At 36.3% G+C, this 20,680-nt stretch overlaps 1 protein-coding gene across 4 annotated transcripts in view; it reads right to left on the bottom strand.

Annotated features, from left to right (window-relative positions):
* The window catches only part of fam168b (family with sequence similarity 168 member B), a 63,448-nt gene that overhangs the window by 19,840 nt on the left and 22,928 nt on the right, over positions 1-20,680 (bottom strand). For 2 of the 4 annotated variants that reach the window (XR_005635004.1, XM_039764387.1), the window contains exons 2-6: positions 18,491-18,573; positions 17,041-17,124; positions 16,595-16,737; positions 3,199-3,376; positions 2,732-2,857 (exon numbers count right to left, since the gene is read on the bottom strand). Coding sequence is in view for 2 of the 4 variants with exons in the window: in XM_039764387.1 (XP_039620321.1) it covers positions 2,745-2,857; positions 3,199-3,376; positions 16,595-16,737; positions 17,041-17,124; positions 18,491-18,560 (588 nt within the window). In the remaining 2 variants the exon portion in view is untranslated. The remainder of the gene's footprint in view (positions 1-2,731; positions 2,858-3,198; positions 3,377-16,594; positions 16,738-17,040; positions 17,125-18,490; positions 18,574-20,680) is intronic. The other 2 variants (XR_005635005.1, XM_039764377.1) reach the window with 1 other exon arrangement.

The raw sequence follows: 20,680 nt of genomic DNA, 5'->3' as shown, positions 1-20,680 counted from the left end.
GTGTGAATGCCAGGCGTCGCGTCTGGAGGAAACCAGGCACCGCTCATCACCAGGCCAATACCATCCCTACAGTGAAGCATGGTGGTGGCAGCATCATGCTGTGGGGATGTTTTTCAGCGGCAGGAACTGGGAGACTTGTCAGGATAAAGGGAAAGATGTCTGCAGTAATGTACAGAGACATCCTGGATAAAAAACCTGCTCCAGAGCACTCGTGACCTCAGTCTAGGGCGACAATTCATCTTTCAGCAGGACAATGACCCTAAGCACACAGCCAAGATATCAAAGGAGTGGCTTCAGGACAACTCTGTGAATGTCTTTGAGTGGCCCAACCAGAGCCCAGACTTCAATCTGATTGAACATCTCTGGAGAGATCTTAAAATGGCTGTGCACCGACGCTTCCCATCCAACCAGATGGAGCTTGAGAGGTGCTGCAAAGAGGAATGGGCGAAACTGGCCAAGGATAGGTGTACCAAGCTTGTGGCATCATATTCAAAAAGACTTGAGGCTGTAATTGCTGCCAAAGGTGCATCGACAAAGTATTGAACGAAGGCTGTGAATACTTATGTACATGTGATTTCTCAGTTTTTTTATTTTTAATAAATTTGCAAAAACCTCAAGTAAACATTGTTCACATTGTCGTTATGGGGTGTTGTGTGTTGAATTCTGAGGAAAAAAATGAATTTAACCCATTTTGGAATAAGGCTGTAACATAAGAAAATGTGGAAAAAGTGATGTGCTGTGAATACTTTCCGGACGCACTGTATATTCTTGAATAGCAGTGCATTTGTTCTGTTATATTTGTACCTTTTGTGAAAGTGTTTATTTGATATTTGTTATTCAGGCTTCACACATTACACACTTCATGTCTACATTTTGTTAATTATTACTAAAACATGAAAAATGTTTTTTGTTTTAACGATGTTTACATAGATCGTTGTAGACACAGAACATACATGAAATGCATGTGTTCCAAATAACGATATATTTATTAGTAGTAGTAGTTATAAAAGGTGTCATTTTGCTTGACTTCTCACTCTCTACAATTCTAAGCAACTGACACGCAGTTAAACAGACTTGAGGTGAAAAAACTGTGCGACGGTGGGGGGATGTGATAGTAGGCTGCTGACTGCTTGCCTCTTATCAACACATTTAGAGGACAAAAGACGCTGATGGAGAGGTGCAAAGCGATTTAAGGTGGGATGGATCTACGAGTTTTTTCGTAGGCTCTGGTAATTCTAGTGTTAAGTCATTTACATATGACATTTCTTTTAGTAGGAAAACTATTCAGCATACTTCATGAACTTGATTTGCCAGCAACTTTGGGTTCCTGAAAATCAATTTTCAACAGGTAGATTAAAAAAATTTCTCAAAGGAATGAGAAAAATCACTTTATTGATTTAATCTAACAGCTCTACTGAATATTTTCAAATTCAAACCTGTAAATAAAAAATGGTGGTCTTTTGAAGCCATGTAATGTCTTAACAGGTCACATTGTCACTCTAAATCATCAGGAGAATGGATTTGGGGAGATGGAAGGATGCTTATGGATTACAAATTATTAGCTGCTCAACCCATGTACTGAGGAAAGCATCAATACTAGGTGGTCGGTGAATGGTTTGTGTGTTTTAGCTAGGGATGCAGGAGTTCGTTTTCTTGTCTCACAAACTGCTGCCGTGCAAGTAGCAGTATTCGGTAATGTTATTACAATGACTCAAAGTTAATTTGTTCCAAGTTCATCTAAAACTGCGACAATCACTATGCCATATTGTTCTGATATACAAAGTATATAGATATGGCATTTTTGAACTTACTCACTCACCAGAAGCAGGGACGCTGGAGCCTATCCCAGCTAGCACTGGGCACGAGGTAGGAAGAAATCGTGTACAAACACCCACATATCAAACACACACTAGGGCCAACTTAGTTTTGCAAATTCACCTAACCTGCATGTCTAGTGTACACAGTACAATTACAATCCTACTTGTCCGCAAGAAGTGATGAACTGGAACCAAATTCCTGGTAGTATTTTGTTTAGACAGCATTTTGATCCTCCTCCCAGTTCAGTATTATGTTTACATGATAGGGTGGGGGGCTTCAATTTGGAGGTTAGAGCATGTGTGTATATTAATACATGATATCGATAGGAGGGAGGATTCTAATGAAGTATCAAAACACCACTGGTACCTGCCAACTTTAAGCACTGCTCACAAGACCAAGCAAACATCACCACACCACCACTCTCCTTGTATGCCACCCAAATCTCACTGCATAGGTTATGCAAAATATTCCAACACAAAAACAGGCAAATTAGCCAAAGTCTCAAAAGAATTTCAACTTGCACAGCCACAGCTAGTGACCATGTTAAAAATACTGAGCTACATAACAAAGCAATGTAAAGAGCAAGAAACCATGAGCACTTAATAGTCTGAGAGCACCACATACCTATGCCCTTCCCATTCAAACTCTGTGTGTGACACACTAATCAGGCTGCCCTCCTTTAGCTAAAGTGGATTGTGCCCAGTCAATCGGAAATGGATGATATCATCTGCCATTGGGTCAGCCCTAGTATCTTCACTTATGTAGCCATAAAGCAAAACACTTGCTTTAGAAGAAATGTCACAATAAAGCTGCTTTACTATAAATGGATTAGGTGCTTAAAAATGCAAAAAAATTGTTAAAGAAGAAAAATGAAAAATCAGCAAGACATGAATATTTAAATTTGAATACCTACACTGTCAGACAGCTCACCATTGTGGAGGCACATAACTATAGGTAGGTGTTCCTGGTGGCCTATAGGCAGGCATTGTAACTGGATGAGGAGCAACTGCAGTTGGGGAATGAGTTGTCAGCAAAGTTCCTAAACCAAACAAACAAAACAATAAACAATAAAAAAGTAACCATGTTAAATAAATAATATATATTTTCTTTTACTTTTCTTTTGTAAATGATCCTTCTATTTAATTACATGACCAAATCACAATTCAACCATCTGTAGAGAAAGTTGTTTGTAGAAATCAAACTGTTTTACGGGAATTGTATAAGGTACACAGCTCATTAATTATGAAAGTATAGCTGATAATTCGATAAATTGCTAACTGTATCTTTCATATAATTATACTCAAAAGAAACATTTTACATTTATCCAGCATATGAATACACTTAATCGTCATATACACATTTAGACACCTATATACTTACCTGCTGACATTGCCATTGTTGTCCCTGCTACCATGCCCATTGCCACACCAGTAGCTCTAGGAGGTGGGATAGTAGGGGCATACACTGCAGCAGGCATCCCATTAGGCTGAACAACTGTGGTGTGATGAATTACATGTGGTGGAGCAGCATATAATGGTTGTGTGTAGTAAGTACCTTGCTGAAGGAGAGGGGAGAAAAAAAGACAGTTTAAAACTACTAATTAAATATAAAATGTCCACAAAGTACTATCAGTATTTTTAGTTGAAGCCAATATTACTAGGGTGTTGTACCGTGTTAGCCATTATGAATGAAGCGAAAAGTCAAGCAAAATGACACATTTTATTGGCTAACTAAAAAGATTACAATATGCAAGCTTTTGAGGCAACCCAGGCCCCTTCTTCCCCCAACCTATATTTCACAATGTACTGCACCAATCTCAGCCCTGTACTTCATCTGATAACAAAAGACTAAATACGAATTGACCTTAAATATTTGCAGAGGCCACTGTCAGACCAAAAGGTGCCAAGTGGGGACCCAAATTCAAACAAGGAGTAATAGATCAATGAGTACCAACCTTGATGGAAAAAAATGAGGCAATGAGCAGGCACTTTAAAGTAAAGTGACTTTAGTCCAATCACAAGAGGTTACAACTTACTTGAAAATTAGTTGCATTCATCTGTCACGCAAAAGAAAACCATGAAGGCTGCTGCTTTTTCCCCCTTTTAACATTTCAGTAATATTTTAAATTGATGGATGATGATTAACGTTGCGCTGACTTATTGTATGATGTGAGTTAGTGGTCATTAGCTTCCTAATTACACTAATGGATATTCAACATACAGCATATCCGTTTTGTATTAGCATTTATGAATACTCTGCAGAAAGCTGGCGGTAGTTAGCCCTGAAAAGTTTATTTAGCAGCTGAACCCACTGCTTAAGATAGATTATAATAGAGAGATGTTACTTCACTATTCATTCAGAATGAAAGAGAAAGTAAAGCTTCCCTGGGTCATTAAAATGGCTTTGGGTCCCATGAAATTTCACTGCCTCCCTCTGAATTTTAAGCACACCAAGCACATCTTAAAAGTTTCTTTCCTGGCACCAGCTGGGTAAACTACCTTTCTATTCTACAGAGAAACAAAGATGATTGAAGGTGTTAAAAACATCAGATGCAAAATATAAGTTGCACTGCTGCCAAAGCAGTACATACTATACCTGTAAATATTATAAAATAGGAACCCACATGCATCACGGTCGGTCACAAACAAGAAAAAGTACAGGTATGCAAATCACACAATTTGGAACCATTACAAATGATTTTACCATAAAACAGTATGTATATAATATACACATACACAAATATTATGATCAGTGATTAGCTTTGTCTTATGTAAAACAGTCAGAGAGAAAGAGCAAGGTTTACTGACTGGAAGACACATATGCAATACCAACAATGGAAGCTAAAATGCAACTAGATAAGATACAAAACAAAAATGGTAGAAAAAAAAACATGTTATTTGAGCTGCTTCTATAAAGCATAGCTATATGTGAAATTGTTATTTTAAAAAAGAAAAAAGTTTCCTTTGCTAATATTACATATTGTTGTGAGAAAATACAGTATACAGGTTTTGGACTTTGTATAGAAAAACATGTATATTTGATGTTTGGTATACATGTCTCTATGGTGTTGTTTTTCAATATTTAAAGTGTTTTAAGAACATATTGAGAAATACTGTGATTTAGGTCAAAATAATCGCAATATTAATTTAAGTCCATATCACTCGGCCCTAATAATAATGATAATAATATAAACTCAAATTTCACATTATTTCTAATAATTACCAGTTTCAATTCAAAAGAATACACTTTACAGTAAAACTGTGTTTTGCAATGACCATCAAAAAAGCCACTGCGTTAGGAAAAGCAGAAATTGATCTAATGCAGGAAAGTTTTACTCAAGGACAACTGTGTATAGCAGGTTTAAAAGTAAGTAGGTTCCGTGACCTAATAATATTATAATTATTTATTATTTGACTTATGCCTTTATCCAAGGCAACATTGGAGATACAGCTGGTTACACTTCTTTTGATTTTTCCAATTGGAGCAAGGCAGGTGAAATGACCTGCTCATGGTTACCCATTTGAACCTACACAGTCAGTTATGTACTAAAATTCATACACTGCAAACTGAAATGTATACACTACACAAACGCTTATACTAAAAACTGAAATGCACACACTGTACACACAAATGCTTATATTGCAAATTGATATCCATACACTGTACACAGAAATACTTACATTACATATTATAATTAAAATAACTGCATATTTAGATACATAAACTGCATAGTGAAACATACTACATACTGACGTGTATACACTCAGCTGTGATAAAAATAAATTACATACTGAAATGCATTCACTATACAGTGAAACTTTTACAATGTGCACTGAAATTCTTACACTATATACCAAAATGTATACTATCTATAGTGAAATATACCCTTTATTCCGATTGCCTCAAACACATGGAGCATATGCTGAAACATGTGCGAATGAAACTGAAGACATACAATCCAAGATTACTATAATTTTGCCCTTTTATATTAGTTTTTATCTCTGTATTATTTCTGACCTTACATGAAAATTCAGTTTAGTTTTAGTTTTCCTTCATTGTTTAACTGGTTTGGATATAAGTTTAGTTTACGGTTAGTGGAAGCTTACTATACAACATGGTTGACTAATCTGGTTTTGTTTTTGTCTGATAAAAAGAAGCATAACCAAAAACCAGACAATGAATATGAATAATTTTATAATTTTTAAAATATTTTCTATGTCATCTGTGTTGAGCACTTTGCTTCTTTTCCTTTTCTTGCCCAGAATGGGCTAATTTGTAATGAAGGTGAATGTTAAGGTTTGAAGGTTTTTTCTCTGAAAGTCTACAGCACAAAACATATCCTGCTCCAAGACAATTTGATTACAATTAATGTATTAATATTGCATTCAAAGATCTCCCATACTGGGTTTTGTTATCCCAGCAGCTTTGGATGAAAGGCAGGAAAAATCCCTGGTATGCAATATGTATGACATGGCTGATGTTAAGAACAAGTATATTTCAACTATTTTGAGAGAGTGAGAAAGATTGAAAAGAGGGGGACAAATATTTTAAAACATAATTCTTCCACTGGATTATTTTCACAATATCAGGTATTTTGAACTGTGAATTTAAAATTAAAAGAGATAAATTAATAAATACAGAATAAATGTAAAGACACATTAGTATGTTTAGTTTTTCACCAGTTGGCAGACTCTTTTCACCTACCTACCTGTGGTCTGACTTAGGGTGTTTGAATTACTTCCTGATATAAAAGAAGCACAAAGAAATGTAGCAGCTCATTATAACAAACATCAGACTCATATACAGCCAGGAATTTGGCTTACTGTGTGCTGCTGTATTAGTTGCGATGTACATACTGTATCTTCGGCACAGTCAGAATTATAGCTAAAACTAGCAGAATACCCACGCTTCGCAGCGGAGAAGTAGTGTGTAAAAGAAGTTATGAAAAAGAAAAGGAAAAATTTTAAAATAACGTAACATGATTGTTAATGTAATTGTTTTGTTATTGATATGAGTGTTGTTGTCATATCTATATATATATAATAGCAAAATACCCGTGCTTGGCAGCGGAGAAGTAAAAAGAAAAGGAAACATTTTAATAATAATGTAACATGATTGACAACGTCATTGTCATGAGTGTTGCTGGCATATATATATATATATATATATATATATATATATATATATATATATATATATATATATATATATATATATATATACATATACACACATGTGTACATATATACACACACTCACATATACTATGGGGGCGAAACAGGCAAATACATTGATTTTCTGAATATATAAAGTCGGCCAGAATATATAAAGTCAAAACTTTAATATATAAAGTCATTCCCGAATATATAAAGTCACTGTCGGAATATATAAAGTGAAAACCTGAATATATAAAGTCAGCGTCGGAATTTCTAAAGTCATTCCTGATTATATAAAGTCAACATCGGAGTATATAAACTCATTCCTAAATATATAAAGTCAAAGTCAAAATATATTGATTGAAACGACTCTGAACTGAAGTAAGTTAACAAAAACGCAAAATTCAGAAAAATAAATTAAAAAAACACTGTTCGGTTAATGTTTTGAAAATGATACATGTGCCCTGCCCAGGATTGGTTCCTGCCTTGCGCCCAGTGTTGGCTGGGATTGGCTCCAGCAGATCCCCGTGACCCTGTGGTCGGATTCAACGGGTTGGGAAATGGATGGATATTCCAGCACTAACTTTGTATATTCCGACGATGACTTTATATATATAATTATATATCAACACAGACGTATTATCACGACTAAATGAACCTAGTACAGAGAGTCGCTTGATTCACGGGAATGTGAATAAAGCTGAGGGGGAGGGTGTGAGCTGGAGGGCTGATCGCACCCCAAGAAGATACAGACGCCCCTGGGCAAACCACAACCCCTGAAACACAGACTACCCTCACATTGCTCTTTACTTTCTCACTTGCGCAATAACGCGTAATGCAAACCTCGCACGATACTCCACTAACTTAAAAGCCTTGTGCAGCGCCTGTCAGTTGAAAATTGATTGTTTGCTTACTTTTATCTCTCTCTCTGCTCGTAGCGGAACTGTCATCTTTGTCATGGAGCACGTTTAAGCTCATGTGTTTGCAGTGTTTCAATAAAAATCCTTCTTGTTTCTACGACCTCCTGTGTCTCTGTGAAAATCTGTGACCCAAGCGTGACAATATATTCCGACGCTGACTTTATATATTCAAGATTTGACTTTATATATTCCGACGCTGACTTTATATATTTAAGTTTTGACTTTATATATTTCAGTGCTTACATTATATATTCCGAAATATTCCAACGTTGTCTTTATATACTCAGGTTTTGGGAAGCGCTGATCAATGTAATCGGTGCACCATGAAGTCATGCATTGACAGAAGTTCCCCTTTGCTTGTAATTGAAACTGTGATTAAATGCATTATTTTTTTAATGCGTTATGGAGCACATGCATCTAGGCTTCTCAGCTGTGCGATTGTCAATGTAGCCTTTTGTAAGTAGTGCCTGGAGGATTCAGTGTGGAGAAACTCTAGAGACAGCGTGTGTATTAACTTGTGGATTTTTCTGTGAGTATTTGGTAGCAGCATCACAAAGTCACTTCTGTAAGACTGCGTTGGCTGCGGAGCTCAGCTCAGAGCGAAATTAGGTGAATGGGAGGGGAGATGATGACGTGACTTCACCACCCGCCTTAACTGTCAATCCCCCACAAACACAGTCTCTCGGAATTTGCATAAATACAGCCATTCACGTGCAATTTTAACTTAGTTACAAAGTGATCAGAACTCTCGTTTATATCCTGCGTCCTCTCATTAAACTTGTATCCCGCATTACCCGTGGGCATGTCAAACGCCAGCGGCAGCGTGTCTATGAACTTAATTTAAACTTCAGGTTTACACCGTGCTTTGTTTCCGAAGTAGCAGCACTCATGAATATGGGTATATGTCACTCGCTCACTTCTTATTGTTTCGCTGCCTTCTCAATTATATAATGCATCTTTTCTTCAGCGCATTTTGGAGCTCTTCCTGGTTTTCTTCGTAGTGCGTTGACAGTCAGTTCACGTGATTATGTGGGAGGCGGATGATGTCACACGTAAACTCCGCCCCCCACAGCTTTCGAGCTCAACTCCATTACAGCATATGAGGAAAAATAGCTTCCAGTTATGACCATTACGCGTAAAATTTCGAAATGAAATCTACTCAACTTTTGTAAGTAAGCTGTAAGGAATGAACCTGCCAAATTTCAGCCTTCTACCTACACAGGAAGTTGGAGAATTAGTGATGAGTCAGTCAGTCAGTCAGTGAGTGAGTGAGTGAGGGCTTTGCCTTTTATTAGTATAGATGCCATCATTATTGAACAGACTGAAATTTTGTAAGGGATCACCCATATCTAATATTTGTCTATTGAGTCCCAGAGATTCAATAAATGGTAAATCACATTCAAAGCAAAAGCATTACATTGGTATGTATCACTAACACTTAACCAGAATTTATCATGCTGTCATTGTCAACTCCTGAAGAACTGTCACTGTGCTCACACAGCAATTACCTTCTTCAGCACACGCTTTACAATTCCGTATTCACCTTGCTCTATCACCATAAATGCTGTGTCAACACCCGCCCATCACTGGATGAATATATGCAGGCAGCTCATGGTGGATGACTGTTTTAGAGTTAAAAGTTACAACTAACAGCAGGAATGTTTATTTAAAAACCAAATATTAAATCTTTATTAATATATGTTAATTTCAGGACCCCTGCATTCCAGGTGAGCCCTTGTGTAAGTCCAGTTCTGACAAAAACTAAAAATATTTTTAGTAAATTATTTTATTTCAGTTATTCTTTCCAGCTACTTTAATAGTTTCACTTAGTTTTAGTTTTGCTAATTTAATTTTTTTAATTAAATAATTTTATTTAACTATAATAACCTTGATAACTGCTTTTCACTGTGGGATTTATCTCCATTCTAGAGCATACATACATCATTAATACTGAACACAAGTAGAGTATAATTAAATTAAACAAATTAAGCTTTATCAGTTGGTTTCTGCCATGCACAGATGCTCCGATCAATCAGCCACCGATCTAAATTGGTAAATTTTCACTAAAAAAGAATGAATCAGATCCTGGTAAAATGGCCAATCACAAAAGTCGATAGTTTCAGCCGCAACATTTGTAAGTTTTATGGTAATTTAGTTCCAGTGTTCTTTTACTGAAGGTTTTGTAGCAGTTGAGCTAGTGCCAACCTTTTTTTTTTTTTTTGCAGCAAACTTCATGCAGTGTAAACAAAGACAAGAAAATCAAACCTTGTTTTAGCAGTACAGACTCTTCCGAATGGCAGAGAGGAAGAGGCAATTTGAACATTAACCTTTGCATTAAAGAAAGTGAATATATTGACAAAAAGGAATCTGAGGAGTCATTCTCTGCAGTTAGACAAACAGCAAGAAAAACAAATTTAATGAATTTTGACCTTTTTATTTTGTGCTTTAAATTAAAATGGACACTGTTTCAGTTTGGACAGTAAGCTTGAGTGCAAGCACAGCAGCTTACATTTTTAATTAGAAAAAGAAGATGTAAAGAAGAATTTGAATTGGCTGCTTAGTAAACAATAGGCTTGTTACCTTAACAACAAAATTAATCTTTTGCTTATAAACCTATTAAGCATGCTACTCGTGTGTCTTATTGACAAACAACTTATGAACATTTGACACATTTGTAGCTTTAAGAATTTGTACTATGTTTATTATTTGTTACGGTGTGTCATACAGCATAAGTTTGGATAAGAAACAAGTACTACTTAATAAAAATGGTAATCCATATTTATAACAACACTTCAAGAATTCGAAATGTCTAGCTGATACACTGAAGAAAAGAAAAAAAAAATAAATAGAGCAAATATATATTTTAACAGCAAAAAGCAGTAGTGCAATTAATGATTAAAACCTATTAAGTCCATGTATATTTTGATTATTTAAATTTAACTGCCAATATCAATTAATTGATTGTGTGGGATATCTATCTATCTATCTCTATCTCTCTCTCTCTCTATATATATATATATATATATATATATATATATAGATAGATAGATATATACATATAGAGATAGATATAGATATAAATCCATGTGCATTTGTATATGTGTATGGGGTTGGCGAGCGAAGCGACAAGGTATATCTAATCTATATCTATATAGATCTATCTAATCTATATCTATATACAAACCGGATTCCAAAAAAGTTGGGACACTAAACAAATTGTGAATAAAAACTGAATGTAATGATGTGGAGATGGCAAATGTCAATATTGTATTTGTAATAGAACGTAGATGACAGATCAAACGTTTAATCCGAGTAAATGTATCATTTTAAAGGAAAAATATGTTGATTCAAAATTTCACGGTGTCAACAAATCCCAAAAAGTTGGGACAAGTAGCAATAAGAGGCTGGGAAAAAGTAAATTTGAGCATAACGAAGAGCTGGAAGACCAATAAACACTAATTAGGTCAATTGGCAACATGATTGGGTATAAAAAGAGCTTCTCAGAGTGGCAGTGTCTCTCAGAAGCCAAGATGGGTAGAGGATCACCAGTTCCCACAATGTTGCGCAGAAAGATAGTGGAGCAATATCAGAAAGGTGTTACCCAGCGAAAAATTGCAAAGACTTTGCATCTATCATCATCAACTGTGCATAACATCATCGAAGATTCAGAGAATCTGGAACAATCTCTGTGCGTAAGGGTCAAGGCCGTAAAACCATACTGGATGCCCGTGATCTCCGGCCCTTAAACGACACTGCACCACAAACAGGAATGCTACTGTAAAGGAAATCACAGAATGGGCTCAGGAATACTTCCAGAAACCATTGTCAGTGAACACAATCCTCCGTGCCATCCGCCGTTGCCAGCTGAAACTCTACAGTGCAAAGAAGAAGCCATTTCTAAGCAAGATCCACAAGCTCAGGCGCTTGTCACTGGGCCAGGGATCATTTAAAATGGAGTGTGGCAAAATGGAAGACTGTTCTGTGGTCAGACGAGTCACATTCAAGTTCTTTTGGAAATCTGGGACGCCATGTCATCCGGACCAAAGAGGACAAGGACAACCTAAGTTGTTATCAACGCTCAGTTCAGAAGCCTGCATCTCTGATGGTATGGGGTTGCATGAGTGCGTGTGGCATGGGCAGCTTGCATGTCTGGAAAGGCACCATCAATGCAGAACAATATGTTCAGGTTCTAGAACAACATATGCTCCCATCCAGACGTCATCTCTTTCAGGGAAGACCCTGCATTTTTCAAAAAGATAATGCCAGACCACATTCTGCATCAATCACAACATCATGGCTGCGTAGGAGAAGGATCCGGGTACTGAAATGGCCAGTCTGCAGTCCAGATCTTTCACCTATAGAGAACATTTGGCACATCATAAAGAGGAAGGTGCGACAAAGAAGGCCCAAGACGATTGAACAGTTAGAGGCCTGTATTAGACAAGAATGGGAGAGCATTCCTATTTCTAAACTTGAGAAACTGGTCTCCTCAGTCCCCGGACGTCTGTTGAGTGTTGTAAGAAGAAGGTGAGATGCCAACACAGTGGTGAAAATGGCCTTGTCCCAACTTTTTTGGGATTTGTTGAAATTATGAATGAACATATTTTTCCCTTAAAATGATACAGTTTAAACTTTTGTTCCGTGATTTATGTTCTATTCTGAATAAAATATTAGAAGTTGGCACCTCCACATCATTGCATTCAGTTTTTATTCACGATTTGTATAGTGTCCCAACTTTTTTGGAATCCGGTTTGTAGATCTATCTATCTATATATAGATATAGATATACTGTAGATATAGATAGATATAGGTAGATAGATAGATACAGATATACTAGGCTCACCCGCCTTTTAAGTTGACCACTTCTTAAGGCAATTCAATATGTAGATCAATTTGCTATTTCATACAAACTCATTAATTTGGTTATATTGCATTGGAGTGGTATTACTTTAATACTCGTAGTTTCTGTTATTTTTGTGATGAAATTTTAACTTTTTTTCTATATTGAGGTCGCCCTTTTGAACCCCCCTGATATTTACTACGCGGTGAGGCATTTGTACTCCATCAACATTATTTCCAGAGACATAATTTTGTCTATTTTTCCTGCGCATCGCGCACAAAAGCAAGGGAACGATGGGAGCACCAGAACTCTGCTCACATCATGTCGCTTCGTACTGCAAGCTGCAAGTAGTTAGTCTGTGATAAGCGGAATACCGCTACGCTTTCCACTCACGGGACGGAAGGACAATCCCGACCGCTTTTACATAGTAAGAAAGAAGAAGAAGATATCGCACAGTCTGGAGTAGAAAATCATCTTTTACCTGGAAAAACGAAACTACAAATCCCATCGTGCACTGCAAAATGGACGGGGTGTGTGTGAAACTCAGTGCTACTCGCACAGTCTGGAGTAGAAAATCATCTTTTACCTGAAAAAACGAAACTACAAATCCCATCATGCACTGCAAAATAGACGGGGCGTGTGTGAAACTCCGCGCCTGCGTAGCACTCACGGAACGGAAGGACAATCCCGACCGCTTTTATATAGAAGGATATATAGATTAGATATAAATATAGGTATAAATAGATATACCTTGTCGCTTTGCTCGCCAACCCCATACACAAATGTGCATATATTTATATATACACTAGCCACGTGCGCCCAACTACGTTGCACGTGTTAAAGTTGTCTGTGAAGGGCTCCCTGTTTAAACTTGGCTGCCAGTCGTGAACTGGGCCCTTCGTCGCACAGCATTATGATTTTTTATAAGGGAAATAAAATTAAAAAAGAAAACCCTTGGATATTGATTCGATAGGAACGGCCCACTCTGAATCACTATCCGAATCGTAATTATGTGGTGGTGTAGGAGCATTTCTGTTTCTGTCTGTTCACAGTCCGTCTCGTTTCCTCTCACGATGTCTTCTCAACCTTTCTCCAATCTCGTAGATTGCTTTGTGGCAATTCAAAGAGTAAGGCAATATACACGGAGCAGTGGTTATTAAAGGGGGACATATAGGTATCCAGGCTCTTTAAAGCATAAATAGAGATCACTTCACTGACTTGTGAGCATGTACAACTGTGAGACGCACAGCACTCGCCGGCTACAACGTAACAATAATAATTTCCGGACGTGCTGTTACGCTTGTCATTCATTTTACCCACTGTCTTTCTTTCATTCATACGTTACGTAGGCACGTACCTTTTATCTTCAGCAATCTCATTCTCTAACCAGGCCTCAGGAGCTAATCAGCGTAACACTGTCCACCACCCCTTTCGTTATTCCGGCACATTGTTGACATCCGTGAGTAACAACAACGTACTAAACTGGAAGGTGGTCTACGCATGCATGAAATTCGCAGACAAAAATCAAGATCTAAATGAAGATCTCTTTAGTTAATTTAAAGCACAACAATTTGTTTAGTTGGAATGCCTGCGTTTTGACGTGTGACTGGAGTACTACAGTCTTCAGTAGTATAAGCCTGGAGGAGATTCTTAATGTAATGCATATGTTTTAGCTGTCTCTCTACTGCAATCTAGTGCTTCTTCTAATTCATTCGCGGACAAACAAAGATCAAGACCCAAATGAAGATTATATATAGAGATATACATATACACACACACACACTAGCAGATCACCCAGTGGCTTCGCTCACTGAGTGGAAGGGAAAATTTTGTGGCTCTCATGAGGCAATGGCATTAATGACCCAATTCTATGATACATTTCCCCCCACATTTTAAATGACGGCATTAAGCCAGACTCCTCGGTACCAGCCGTGGTGCCAAATGATGTCATCTGAAAACACAAACTGTATTTTCTAATGTTTTGTAGAAAATGAATTGAATGTGGATTTGCGCCAGAAATAAGGTGGATGGCCTAAAGGTGTTAATTTCACCTTGCCGTCTGAACAAAACATCCCACGTGATTTAAATGTAACCCTCTGTGCTTGGCAGTACTCACACATGATGTCCATTTCTCCTATTGCAACTTCTGGATGTAGGCAATAATCTTTTTTAATATTATAATAACTCCATATACAGACCCTGACGTCTGTGTGATGTGGTAGCCTGTGAATACTGCATTCGTCGAATTCGATTCTGTTCAGCACGTTGTTCGGGTGTTTGTGAGGCTGTCAATTGTTCTTTTCATATATGTTGATCAGCGAGCCTGCGATCCTTCTCTCTTGATCTGCCTCTGTCTCACCTTCTCTGTGTAACCTGATTGTTATGGTCATACGTAATTTCCGTTTCAAATGCAAGTGCATTATAATGTGTTCTGTGGTCATACATAATTTCTGTTTCAAACGTAGATAGATAGATAGATAGATAGATAGATAGATAGATAGATAGATAGATAGATAGATAGATAGATAGATAGATAGATAGATAGATAGATAGATAGATAGATAGATAGATAGATAGATAGATAGATAGATAGATAGATAGATAGATAGATAGATAGATAGATAGATAGACAGACAGGTATGGAAAAAAAAGATGATCTGCTGTGGCAACCCCTAATGGAAGTAGCCAAAATAAGAAGATATTGATTATTCTATTAAAATATAAATCTGAATAAATTAACAACTATATAGTCAGTATTAAGTATCTAATTACTTTTCTATAGTATTCTGTCTAACGCTGCTTATAACACTCACTCTCACCATGGGGCAAAATAATTTTCTTCTGGTTACCTGCAAGTCTGATTCATTGAGCAATGTAATGCTGTAGTAATGACTGTCACCCTCTGGGTATGACAGCATATCCTAACAAGATACACACTGCTTTTCTACTAGTTGAGGTCTTTTTATACACAAGTTAAAAGTACAAAATTAGATTACTTACATCATACAAAGTTTCTTATCATCATTGGCTGCTCCCAGTTGCTAGCCGGACACAAGGCAAAATGAACCATACTAAATTATAAGTAGGCACGGTGAGCAAAACACATACAATTGTCCTATAGACAGTTCACTAATTTCCAGCATCGCATGTGAGCTTTGCCATTTTCAACTCCTTTCTTTATCAGCACAGAAGCTGAAGGCAGCTTCCATTCTCATTCAGTAAATAAAACAAATGGTTTCCTGGCCTAGGAGCCTAATGTAATCTGCTTTCATCCTGTCTCAGATGCCCTAGGTTACTTGAAAACACCTTTTCATTACATAGTACATTTTGCTAAATATGCTTAATTACTTTAAAATATAAAATGCAAGCTTCGTAACTATTAAAATATCATAAGATGACAAATTAATTACCACAGTAATGAAATACTCCTAACAATAAACCAAAAGCTCCAAAAGAAAGTATAATTGACAACATCATAGGCAAGGTACATGCATTTGCATTTTTGGTTCAAAGTAGAAGACACAGATCATATTTAAAATATTTGTGTCCACAGAACAACTGGAATAGTAGTTAGATATTGCATATAACACAATTCAACATAATTGGTGAAAACTAAAATTTAATCCAACAATAAAAAAGAAACAGCACTTGCAAATCCCAATAGAATGTAAAAATGAAAATAAATGCAGAAACAGAAACACAGCACTTGCAATGTATGGCCTCAACTTACTTTAAAGAAGATGGACACAATGCTACTCTGATTACAAAGTTAATTTCCTAATATGAAACATCTAAAAACTAATCTAAAACATAAATAAACAGATGTATATAAAGATATTTAATGTCTATTTTTGTCCTACCTGTGCATAAGGGTTTTGTTGTGGATAGGCACTTCTAACTGGATATACTGCTGTTTGATAAGGGTTTGGGGAAGAGGAGTATGGTGGTACAGTGCCAGTTGTAGGAGAGCAGGGCACTTTATATGATGTGCCTGGGGTGTACCCTGTTTTTTTTAAAAAAAAAAAAAAAAAAGTTTTAAACACACTTGGCCAGGATCAAATATTACTACTTGTAACATTAATAAGGAATTGTAACATTAATATAAAAAAAATATTAGATCCAGTTATCAGCTAAAATTATCTTTTCAAAACTGTTATATTCCCATAAAAACAATTTCAGGACAGTGTGCTAGATGATCTGTTACTTTAAGAAGAATAAGAAATATACCTACAGAACTGACTTCAGATATACGAGTAAAATTGTGTATAGATTTAATGCAACAAATTTTTCCAACTGAATTTCTTACCAGACTGAAATGCTGTGTTTGCTCCTGGGTAAATGTTAGGAGTGTATGCAGGTGCAGCTGCTGCATAGCTTAAAGGAAACCCAGCTTTCAAAAAGAAAAAAAAAAGTCAGTAACTTTTAACATCATAACAATACATTCTGACATAATTATTCCTGTGAATGACACCTGTGATTTTTAAAATACTCACTTGCTTTGAGATGTGTTTGTGATAATGATCACTGTCATAAATGTTGTTAGAATGGTGTATGAAAAATATTATAGAGGATCCTTGTTATCCTTCTTATTCATGCTGCAGGTAGCAACAACATTACTACCAAACATGCAGTCTGATAATAGAGGAGGCAAAGGTATTGGAAACACTTCTGAACTTCCACAAATAAAAGGCCAGCTTTCAGGATAGATAAAAGGTAGCATCATAGGAAGACATGAGACAGAAGTTCAAAAGGAAATGGGCTCATCCAGTCCCAATAACAAGCACAATGTATTAATTTTAAAATAAATGTAATGCATTTCCTGCTTAAATGGTTATTAACTAACTTTATTTCAAATGTAACTGCTGGGTATATAAAAATGCAGCAAATATCTCCAGCTGCCACGCAATCTATAATCTCTTGGCACAAGTCATTGTAAAAATAGCTATTGGAGAAGTTACCATTGACAGCTCTTGAACTGAAAGGTTGATGAGTGTGCCTTAATTCAGGTTACTTTGACAATATTTTAGTAAAAGTAGACATAAATAAATCAAACATGCAAATAAAGTGCACTTAATTGTAAGGACTGAATCAATTTGGGAGAGGAGCAGTAAAGAATTTGAAAAACATTTTTGAGACATCATGTTTTCACAATCAAGCAACCACATTGAGAGAAATAATCCCTAGTACTATTTTAATTAAGTATTGTCATTAACTGTTAATAAACTGCAGTGCATAGATTTTGTACAAATTGTTATTTGTGTTGTGCGTTCTGGTAATTATCTCTAAGATGGGTCCTGTATCTGATAAGTAATGAAAAATATTTTAAAAAGGTTTTGCTTGGTTGTCACAGCTTGACAAATTCTAGCAGTGCCCACATTCTAATGACACAATTAAGGTATCATAAAAGCATAATACTCAATTCTCAAAAAAAAAATGTTGAATATACTTTATTTTGAGATTGAATGCCTACAGGCTTACCATATGGTAAGGTAAGAAATAATATAGATGGGGTTCAAAAAAAGCATACGTATTAATACATATACAAATACACACATTATATAATGTATACAGTAAATATTAAACAAGTCAATGATGAAATTAATAGGGAAACCATACTTCTTTTTATTTAGAAAACAGCTGATCACAGATCATTACCTTAAACATTATTTTCTCATTCAGCGCATTTATAAAGTGTAATGAATTTGTGATTACAGTAGATGTAAAGTAAAATTTCATTGACTAGCAAGATTAGTTACCTGGATATCCAATTCCCTTTGAATTTGCATAGGGAACCCCTGAAGGTGCAGGGCTGTAAACTGGGTTCATTCTCTCAGATATTCTGAAATAGGAGTTTTACATTTTAAAACAGCAGACTAGGATAAAAATATAAAAAAAACCATAATTCTACAATTAATTATCAATATCATTATAATTAAATTTTAAAGCTCTGATTATAGTCGTTCCAAAAACAGAAAGGTTTCATTTACAAATATATATGCTACTGAACAGAGATGCTGTCAAATAATAAACAACTATTTTTTAAAAGATTAACACATGCTTAAAACCAAATATATATGAGGGTTAGTACTTTAAAAATAGTGGATTAGGTGTTACAATCCCTCCTAACCCATTAACAGCTGTGTTTGGTGTACTCCCAGATGGGTTTAAAGTGGAGAATGACAAACTGTGATTGCCTACACTATTGGCATGTAGAATGATCTAGCTAAACTGGAAGTATCCTAACTCTCCTCTTTTAAGTCAATAGGTAACTGATGTTATATACTATTTGAAACTAGAAAAAATCAAATTCTCACTTAGAGGATCTGTGTAGATTTTTTTCAAAACCTGGCAGGATCTAATCAATAACATTTTAGAATAAGCTTTTAAAGCACAGAGGAAGCAGATTCTCTCCATTTTTCTTTTCTTCTAAAGTTATTTTTATTAACTTATTAATTCATCTATTTACTTGTTTTTACTAGCTTTAAGCTTTACTCTGCTGGCTTAGCTCTCTTTTTGAGGGACGGGGATTGACTCGTTTTCTTATTTTTGTAAAAATTGATTTATTTTTAAGGAATGTCGTGCGATTTCACTAAAATCAATAAAAAAAAATTGTGGATCAGTTTTCCGTAAAATTATGTGTATAAAACAAAAAAAAAATAAGTGTTTTAAATGTATAAAACAGGAAGCAGTTTATCACACAATAATGTTGAAATCTGGGTGGAAAAAGTCGCTTTTTTAAAAGAGCAAATAAGATATTGCATCAACTTACCAATAACTATAAAATTTGCACTTATTTGTTAATACCTATGTCATAAGAAAATGTATAGTGCTATATGGCTACAATTGGTTCCTAATCTGGGAGTTGGTTTGTCATGTGGTGGGTACGGCAATGGGCTGTATCAGTGCGTGCCCCTAACCTCCTCCTCCTCCTACAGTATAGGACAGTCACATTAAATAGCACACATAGCACAATAGGTTCTTTCTAGTATCACATGGCTTGGATGCTGAACTCACATTAGATTAAACAAATACCCTATATAGAAAACTTCATCATTTAGAATGAAATACAAATTTGAGTCAACATGTAAGACATTACAGAGAAACCTAGGAACTAATAGGTTTAATTTGGATTGGGGCAATACAGCAGCTTTAAATCTATCAGATGAGCATTTGTATTAGTAAGTATTAGCATTGGCTAAAATGTTTTTAAAAATTATGATTTTGTCCAATTTAATTTTGAATGAATACATTAATCATTATATCCAAAAACATTCATCCATCACTTATATACACACATAAATATATATTTATATATATATATATATATATATATATACTCACATATTGTGAACTCTGGACCGGACACAGACAGACGGACATCTCTGTTTCCACCACACACTGTTTATTTACAACAATATTTACAATAATCACGTGCACAAACCCCAGTGCCTCCAGTACCGATTCCCCCAATGTCCAGGCCACACAGTCCTGTGCCTCTTTCCTCCTGGCCGCCTCCAGTCCTCACTCCAGCTCCGTCCTCTTCCACCCGACTTCCACTAATGACTGGAGGGAGGCGGCCCCTTTTATAGGAACCCGGATGGCTCCAGCTGCTTCCCGGCAATCTCCCGCGGACACACCCCCGTGTGGCGGAAGTGCCGGCTACGCACCCGGAAGCTGTCCGGGTGTCCCCAGTCGTCTTCCCCGGCACTTCCTGGTTTGGCGGAAGTGCCGGGCTCCCGGGATATACATACATACATACATATATATATATATTTGACAGTGAACTATGCAATATTCCATGATCTGCTTCTCGCAACTGAAGAGGACACCGTGGCGGATGTTTGCCAAATGGCAGACCAACCACAAGCGTCACCACCCACACAATTCAGGTTGGGACTCAGACTATTAATGCAATGATTATATATATATGTCTATACTAATAAAAG

The sequence above is a fragment of the Polypterus senegalus genome, chromosome 1, assembly GCF_016835505.1.
Source record: "Polypterus senegalus isolate Bchr_013 chromosome 1, ASM1683550v1, whole genome shotgun sequence".
Lineage (NCBI taxonomy): Eukaryota > Metazoa > Chordata > Cladistia > Polypteriformes > Polypteridae > Polypterus > Polypterus senegalus.
Note: the sequence above shows the minus strand (reverse complement) of the source record. Positions and strands in the feature narration are given on the sequence as shown.